At 52.3% G+C, this 8,982-nt stretch overlaps 1 protein-coding gene across 1 annotated transcript in view; it reads left to right on the top strand.

Moving 5' to 3' along the window:
- The first annotated feature begins 6 nt into the window (after positions 1–6).
- NPR3 (natriuretic peptide receptor 3) overlaps positions 7–8,982 on the top strand; it is a 62,906-nt gene continuing 53,930 nt past the window's right edge. Inside the window, exon 1 of the mRNA XM_006761800.2 lies at positions 7–248. Coding sequence (XP_006761863.2) covers positions 29–248 — 220 coding nt within the window. The 5' untranslated portion in view covers positions 7–28. The remainder of the gene's footprint in view (positions 249–8,982) is intronic.

The raw sequence follows: 8,982 nt of genomic DNA, 5'->3' as shown, positions 1-8,982 counted from the left end.
CACGCGCGTGTCGCCCGCCTACGCCAAGATGGGCGAGATGATGCTCGCCCTGTTCCGCCACCACCAGTGGAGCCGCGCCGCGCTGCTTTACAGCGACGACAAGCTGGAGCGCAACTGCTTCTTCACCCTGGAGGGCGTCCACGAGGTCTTCCAGGAGGAGGGTCTGCACACGTCCGCCTACAGCTTCGACGAGACCAAGGACTTGGACCTGGAGGACATCGTGCGCTACATCCAGGCCAGTGAGCGAGGTGAGCGGGCTTCAGCCCAGCCGCTCTCCCAGCCGCTCTCCCCGGCTCCCCCGGCACCTCCGTGCGCTTCTCTGCGGCACGAAGGACTCGGGGAGGGCGCGCGTCTGGTTGTCAGGACCCTTCGACCCTTGGTCTGTCGCGGGGTGTAGGTAGAAAGCCCCGCGGATGGGATGGGGCATCGGGGAGGGGCGTCTGAGCCCGCAGCTCCGACAGGTGTGGGGAAGCCACCTGGGCTTTTTCTCCCTGGCTCCCCCTTCGCCCGCACCTGGCGAGCGATTCGGGGCGCACTGCGGGCGGGTGCCAGGCTCCAGGTGGGACATGAACGCATTCGGAGGCCCGAAGGACTCGCCCAGCCCTTTCCCGACGTGCGCCCCTCCGGGTGCGGGAGCGCCGGCGGACTCGCTCCAGCCGCGCCCGCCACTCGGCTCCCTGCTGGGTCTCGGGTCCCCCCTGCGGCTCCCTCCGCAGACCCCGCCTTTCTCTTAAAGGCTCATTGACCGCCCCCCTCAGTGCTTCCGTGCCCCCTCCGGCCTCTTATAGACGAACGTGTGTGGTTTCCACCGAAAACGCCTGCCGCGCCTGCACCGGCGGCCGCTCCCCGGGAGCGCGGCATCGGTCGCCTGCGCGCTGGGAGGGCGGCTTGGCCGGAGCGCGCGCGGACGCCCCTTTCCACGGGCTTCCCAAGTTCTCCCCGAGGGTCTGGGGTGGGGGTTGACTAAGGTACCGCTACAGGGAGCGGGAGGGGAGCGGGTGGTCGCGGATACATAATCGCGAACGCGCCATGTGGCCCATTTCACTGCCGAGTAGACGGTGGGGAAGGGTGGGCCGAGAGGGGAGCCAAACGCAGTTCCCTCCCGACTGGTGTCAGGTTTGGGGTGCACAGAGCTGGAGGGATCCCGCCTCTGCTCCCCCTCGCGCCTGGATTGTAAATGGTGCAACCCCAGCAAAGCTCCCCACGACCTCACGCCCAGCGGCCGAGGGGCCAGGGCTGAGCCAGGTGCAGGGCTATCCCCCGACTGGGCACGGTCAGCGGCACCTGGGCGCTGGCCGTGGGAGCCGGGAGGTGTCAGCAGCCGGTGAGAGGGGGTGGAGGGGCCTGGAGGATGGCGCAGCGGCCACCGCCCTTCCCAAGTTGGCCACTCAGCCTCGTAGGCAGCACACGCTTCAGCGCGAGGAGGGGGGGAGGTGTTGACAGTGGGGGTGCGTGGCCAAGTTTTGAGCTTTCGAACTCCGGGCGGTCTGCGCAGAATCCCTGCCAGCCAGCCAGGCGGGCGCGCCGGCTGCGCTGATTATGAAAAAGGGTGCTTGTCTCCTAGGCTGCGGGCTGGCCACGCCCGGCCGGTGTAGCAGCCCACATCTGCTTCTTGCCTCCAGCGCTCCAGGCTCCTGCGGGCCCCTGAGGGCTCCTGCGGGCTCCTGCAGATGCGGGGCTGCTCTGGCCTCCGGAACCGCAGGCTCAGCCTGGGAGCTAGGAGTTGGAGATTTCCCAGGGCTAGCTGGGGTGGGTGTGTCCCCCAACCCTCAAGATCTGCTCTGAAGGTCTCAGTGCCCGGGGTGGTCCCTGAGCACATGGCCTCGGTTCCCGGCCCAGGGGACCTGTCATCCCAGATTAGGGCAGATCTCAGCCAGGGGCCACTCAGCCCCACAAGGGGTGGCTGAGCCCAGGCAGCAGGGAGGGCAACTGTGCCCTGGTGGGCCTGGGGGCTTCCGAGGGGTTGGACTACAGCCTGTTGCTGCGGATTAGCTTTTCATTACAAAAGCATCGCCCATGTACCCAGTCTTTGCTCCTTTTCGTCTAAACTTGAGTTCAGTGGTGGAAGTTTTCTTGGCTGACCTGTGTATTTTACAGGGGACAAAGGGTACCATTCCTACTCTAAAGTGTATTTCTAACCGTGACTTGGCAGATGTCAGAAATACAGAACAATTTCTCCCCCTCTCCCCGAAATTCCCTACCCCCAGGAGAGAGAGCTGCTTGATGACATGGCTCTCTCTGGGAATCTTTTCCCTTTTGTTAATCGCCATTACTCTGCCATAAGCAGTTAATGGGTTAACTGGGTTCAATGGGGTTTGATTTCCAGAGCCTTTGTCCAGGCTCAGGCCTTCACTGGAGAGGGAGCTTGGGCTGCTACTAAACTTCAGATTCCTAAGGTAAAGTGGGAGGCGTAGGGGCACCCCCATCTTAGGGATGTTGGGAGGATTAAATGAGCGAACACAGGAAGTGCGCCAGGTGCGTGGTGCACAGTGAACGTGAAGCGTTATCACAGTGGCTGGTAGTCTGTATACATGGTGATCCTCACTGCCACTGGAAGGCCAGCCGTGTCCTGGGGAAGGACCGGGGGTAAGAGGCAGGTGCTCTGGGCTTGCTGTGTCCTCTCCACTCAGCAGCTGCTTGGCCTGGGCGGTCACTTACCTGCTCTGAGGCGGCCCTTCCTCTTCTGTGAAATTGAGAGCTGGCCCAAGAGTCAGGCCCTTCACACTGCTGGTCCGGGGTTCTGATGGGTGCTCACTCAAGTGTGAAGATGCAATGGACTGTGTTTCTGTCTTTGAAAATTCCATATTAAACATCATACAGCTAGAGAGTCTGCCCCCCACCCCCGCCACCTTTGGAGGTCACATTTTAGCACTTTTTTTGGACTTAAGTTCATCTTCAAAATCAGATACAAATATTTGAATCTTTTAAAAGGTAGAAACTAACCATGCCGCCATCTCAAATACTAATATGACTAAAATTTCATTTGGCTATATGCTGTACTGTAGAAAGAAAAACTAATATATAATAAAAGTATAATATGTTAATTAGACCGGACAGCTGAACAACCTTCTGGATGTCATTCCAGACGTCCTTCCAGATAAAGCCGCCTCGGCGGGGGCCAAGGCAGAGGCGATTAGGGGCACAGGCAGGCATTCCAGATAAAGCCGCCTCGGCGGGGGCCAAGGCAGAGGCGATTAGGGGCAATCAGGCAGGCAGGTGAGTGGTTAGGGGTAATCAGGCAGGCAGGCAGAGTGGTTAGGGGTAATCAGGCAGGCAGGCAGGCAGGCAGGCAGGCAGTTAGGAGCCAGCGGTCCCGGATTGCGAGAGGGATGTCTCATTGCCAGTTTCAGCCTGGTCCCACTGTGGGATTGGGCCTAAAACGGCAGTCGGACATCCCCTGAGGGGTCTCGCAAATCACCTGGATTGCAAGAGGGTGCAGGCTGGGCTGAGGGACAGCCCCCACCCCATGCACAAACTTTGTGCACCAGGCCTGTAGTTAATAATGTGTCATTACTCTGGGCCTGCATGACTACTGTAGAGATAGCTGTGTTTAATCAGAAGAGAGTCATTTAGTTTTAGAATTAGGCTGGGGGAAATGACCAAATGGTTGATCAGCAGAATTTTTAAGCAAAGAACCCAGGATAAGTGAAATAACTGACCCAGCAGCGGGGAAGAAGCGCTGTAGGCTGCCCTGTGGAAATGCTGAAAACCTTGGGAGTAGCGGGAGCCTTGTGAACAACAAAAATGAAGGTGCAATCTCTATTTTGCAAATAAAACCCGTTGTTATGTAGTGTAGGATCAGCCAGAGAGAAATCACTTTTCTTGAACACATGTTATTTTTATGTAAGTTAGTTATACAGTTATATTGTTTACAAAGTAAGAAAATTCCAGGTGTCAGTACAAACCAGACTTACTGTCTCCTTCTCCCCATTTCTCACTGCCCAGAGGCAACTGTTTTCAACGCGCTTGCCGCTGTTTCTGTAGGTATTTGACCTCATACCTCTAAGTCCCATGTTACTTTTGATTTTTTCAGTTTTAGATTTTAATCTCTTACCATCCCAGAAGAAGATGCTGATTTAGTTCTCGTCAACTCCCTATTAACCACACACTCAAGTTTTCCTTCCAGTCTCCCCTCCAAGATGATTGCATTATAATTTTTGGTTAGCTCAGTAGTATTTAGTGTCTACATTATTATTACCTTCTAAAAATTATTTGTAGCTGAGCCATACAGGCTCCTACGATGACATTTCCTTTCTCGCCCTACTGGTTTTCCTTGGGGCTAAAAAAAAGTCTGTTTTTGTGTGTCTGCTTAGTTTCCTATGGAATTACTAAATCATCTGCCAATTTTATATTTTAAGTCTCCTGAGAGGCTCCAGTTTATTTTCTAAACATGCTGCATTGTTGTAACTCCGGGCTCCTTCTGCAACATCCTCCTGCAACTCCCACTCCCCTCTCTCTGATTAGGCCCCTCTGTGTTCTTTCTTGGTGCATATTCTTGTTTTAGTGGAACACATCCTCCAGGAGCTTTCTCAGAAAGGATGAATGAGAGCTAAAGTTTGAGACATCTCATGACTGAAAATTTCTTCAGTCATGTATTTACATGTATTTACAGAATTCTAGATATGAAATTATTTTCCCTCAAAATTCGAAGGATTGTCTTTTAGATTCCAATGTTGCTATTAGGAAACTAGAATTGATTCCACTTCTTTATCAATAGAATGCTGTGTTTTTCTTTTTCTCCTGGAATTTTTTGGACTATTTTTGTTGCTCCCAATGTTTTTACATTCCATTTTGATAGATTTTTATGCCAGTATTTTGCCTTATGCACTTGAGGATATTCAAGGGTAGGCCTCTCCAATCCAGAAACTCATGTCTTTTAGTTTTGGGAAGATTTCTTTTTTAAAAAAAATAAAATATATTTTTATTGATTTCAGAGAGGAAGGGAGAGAGAGAGAGAGAGAGAGAGAGAGAGAGAGAGAGAGAGAGAGAGAGAGAGAGAGAGAGAGAGAGAGAGAGAGAGAGAGAGAGAGAGAGAGAGAGAGAGAGAGAGAGATAGAGAGAGAGAAACAGCAATGAGAGAGAATCATTGATCAGTTGCCTCCTGCACGCACCCTACTGGGGATTGAGCCAGCAACCCAGGCATGTGCCCTGACCGGGAATCGACTTGTGACCTCCTGATTCATAGGCCAATGCTCAATTACTGAGCCATGCTGGCCAGACAGTTCTGGGAGGATTTCTTAAATTATTCCTTCAGTAATTTTATCATCTTCATTTTCTCTGTTTTCTCTTTCTAGAAATTATTTTATTTAGATGTTAGATCTCCTGGATTGATACTTTACTTTACTTATCCCTTTTCTCCCATTTACCACCTGTCTGTACAGAAATCCTTCTTGCCCTGGCTGGTTTTGCTCAGTGGGTAGAGCGTCAGCCTACTGTCTGTAGGGTCCCTGGTTCGATTCCCGTCAAGGGCACATGCCTAGGTAGCAGGCATGATTGTTAGTAAGGGGAGTGCAGGAGGCAGCCAATTAATGATTCTCTTTCATCACTGATGTACTATCTCCCTCTTCCTTCCTCTCTGAAACCAGTAAACACATTAAAAAAATCTTTCTTACTTATTCTTTTGACGACTCCCAGAGCGACCGTGGAGATTGGTTTTCCATCTCTGCTGTCATGTTTTCAGTTTGCAGCACATGCACATCTTGCTTTGTTGCCGTGCAGAAGCACCCCGTTCCCTTCAGGTACAGAGTTAAATGACAGACGGATGCAGGAGTCACATAGACAGTATGAAAATACGATTTTTAATATCGATAAAACTTACTGAGAACATGGACTTAGATCTGCTGCCAAAAGGGCTGCTTGTTACTTTGCCTCTGAATTAGGCAGGTTCGTCCACTGAGTTCCAGATCAGCTGTCCGGCTGCAGACCCCCTCCAGCACAGGCCGCTGGCACATGACGAAGGTCAGTCACACCGTGTGCTCTCCGAAAGCAGACACAGCTCAAAGAGGAAGGAAGAAAGGGCTGAGTCCAATGTGCCCAGGGTTTTTTTCTCAACCCACCGGTCAGAGAGTTCGCTCTGTGGGGACAGAGCGGGTAAATGAAGGCAGTTTGAGAGCTGCGTGTCACCGTATCAGAAGTTGCTCCAACTATAAACCGGAGCCTGGGGAAGGGCACGCGTACCCCCATTTCAGGTTGGCTACCTGGAATGTTTCTGGGCCCCGGATGGACTTCTATAGCCGTCCCTTCGCGCTTCTCTCTGGCCTTCCTAGCGTGCTCTCGGGCGTGCACAGGAGCGAGGAGCCTCTTACAGAGGACACTAGCGAGACCAGGAAGTGGAGGGTGACATGGAACATTGCAACTTCTATGGCAACTTGGAGAAAAGAGGGCAGATTGATGGAAACTGTATCCAGAAACTTAGAGTCACGCCACCCTCCCTTTTCGAATTTTAAAAATTTGACCCTTAAATTAGTATTTGTATATTTAAATATACTTAAATACAGTAGAAACTGTCTACATGTTTAAATTAAAAAATTTTTAAAATTATTTTTATTGATTTCAGAGGGAGGGAGAGGGAGAGAGAGATAGAAACATCAATGAAGAGAACCATCAATCGGCTGCCTTCTGCACGCCCCCTACTGGGGGTCGAGCCCACCACCCAGGCATGTGCCCTGACCAGGAATCAACTGTGACCGCCTGGTTCATGGGTGGATGCTTAACTACTGAGCCACACGGCTGGGCAGAAGCTGTCTTACTTGACCTCTGCGTTAGCAGCTTAGAGGATTAGCTGATGCCTCTTCTCTATAAACATTATTGCCCGCTGGTGAGCGCTGGCAGGGGGCCTGCAGACCTCTCACACTTGTCCAGAGGCTTCCCAAGAGCTGTCCCCAAATCTGTTCCTGCCAGTTCTGCTTATTCAGTTAAGCATGTAGTTTGATGAGTTATGTAAACTGATGAAACACGAGTAGGAAGAGAATGCTATTTTAATGAAAACTATTTTAATCTCCCGGTAGACCGTCTAAAGGCAGGTTTCTAAAAATACTTGCTGTTGAGCTAGGCTGGAACGAAACAACCATCCGAGATTAGGGATTATCCTACCAACCTAGGCGGATTCTCCGCTCTGCCCGCTTTGCCAGCATCTTGAAGCCCTTGCTCCAACTTAAACTGAATCGTAATTTTTATGCAAGAAAAACAATACCCTGCCCTGAACTTGGAAGCTAAGGTTCCCCTTTGAGAGTTAAGCCACATGGTCAACACACAAATAATCCAAGTCTGCTCAGATCCACACAATGCCACTGAGGTCACTCTTGCTCGGTCCAAGGAGGCACTGACATTTAAAGAGAGAATGTGTCTGCCAGAAGGAATAGGCCTTGATGATGATGAGGGGGATGGAGAGCAGCAGATGGGCCAGGACTGTAAAAATAGAGAAGTGACAGAGAGGCCAGTGCCGGGCGGATCCCAGCCAGGACTCAGGGAAGCTTCTGCTCTGGCCTGAGGACCCAGCCTGCTTGGTCCTGGGCCGGGGAGATGTCTCTTAGACACGTAGAGTCATCAAGCCCCGATGCCTTCCATGCCTGAGTCATCCAACGGAGGGACCTGCTTCTGAGTTCATCCTCACCGTCCCCCCAGTCAGCGTGCCTGGTACCCGGCGACACAGACATGTTCCTGTGCTTTGGTCCTCGCTGACCTTCAGTCGTCTGCCTTTCAGCTCATCTGAAAATGGCTGAGTCAGGTGATGAGGACTCTGCCCTCCACTAGCGATGTGCTGGCAGTAGGAGGTGCTGCATCCGTCCGGGAGGGAGAGGCAGACTTCGGACTATGAGGAATTAACAAAAAGTGATGAGGGCTGAGGGCAGGCCGCCAGCCCGAGTCTACCTGACCCTCCCAGAGACGCCTCCTCTTGGAGCCCACGCTCTTCAAGCGTGTCCAGCTTCAGCCCCTTCTTGGCTGTTTTGTGGGACACCTTCGCTCTTTTTTGATTTCAGGGACTAGAATTAATCATTGCTGAAACAAAGCTCTAAATCATAATGAGTAACGAGGTGTTTCTTCGAAAACTCCCACGGAGGCATCTGGGAATTTGATTATGTTTCCTAAACGTGTGAGTATTTTCATGGGCACACACAGCACCTACTCGTACAGTGGTAGCTCTAACGAGTTCTGTATTGTTTGGAAGCAAGTGCTCCGGAGCCTTAGGCCTGGACACGGAGCCCCTTTGCATAAGGAATGTCGGAGCCGTGATCCGACACTCAGTGCAGGTCGCAGCACACGGAACACCAACAAGCCCTGACCCTCGCGTTGCCAAGGCAGCTTTGGCTCGGCCTGGAGTTAGTCTGACGTCTTCCCGCGCCCGGGCTTTCACAAAGAGCAGACAGCTCTGAGCGCCATCGCGCGGGGTGGCACCCAGCCTCTCCAGGTCGCTCCCCTCCTCTGTGTGCACCAGGCACAGGCGTCCCCGTCATGGGGACGAGGGACGGCGACAGTGATCAAGTTTCCTGGGTAATGGCCAGGTCCCCGCTTCACTCCAGGCCGTGGATGCTCTTATGAGCAGGCAGCGATATTCTGGAGCTGCTCAGTGCCCCGCGTGCCTGACAGTGTGGCTCTGAGCGGAGCGCGCAGGGGGAGGGCCTGGGCGCTGTGCCTGTCCCTCTGATGCTGCACAGCTCGGGAGGAATGTTTCAGGATCAGGGCAGCAGAAAGCCCAGGCCCCTCCCTCGCCCTCTGATTTGCCACATGAAGGGCCTCCCTAGCACCATTAAGTTTGCTTTTTCGGGAAAAGGCATTTACCATGCGATTAAGTATAAAAAGCACTTGGCACTCCTCGCTGTCTTCTATTGGGCAAATCTGGCGATTCATTGGAAGCATTTTGTAAAACTTCGTTTTGAAAGAATCTTACGTTTTGGGAAAAGATGTAAGAAATTAATAAAAAGCCATCTGTGCTATAGACTTCACCAGGTTTTTAGCAATTGTTACCATTCTGCCGCTTTTGCT

Source organism: Myotis davidii, unplaced genomic scaffold (assembly GCF_000327345.1).
Source record: "Myotis davidii unplaced genomic scaffold, ASM32734v1 scaffold496, whole genome shotgun sequence".
NCBI classification, from domain to species: domain Eukaryota; kingdom Metazoa; phylum Chordata; class Mammalia; order Chiroptera; family Vespertilionidae; genus Myotis; species Myotis davidii.
The sequence above is the reverse complement of the archived record's forward strand: the minus strand, read 5'-3'. Positions and strand labels throughout refer to the sequence as shown.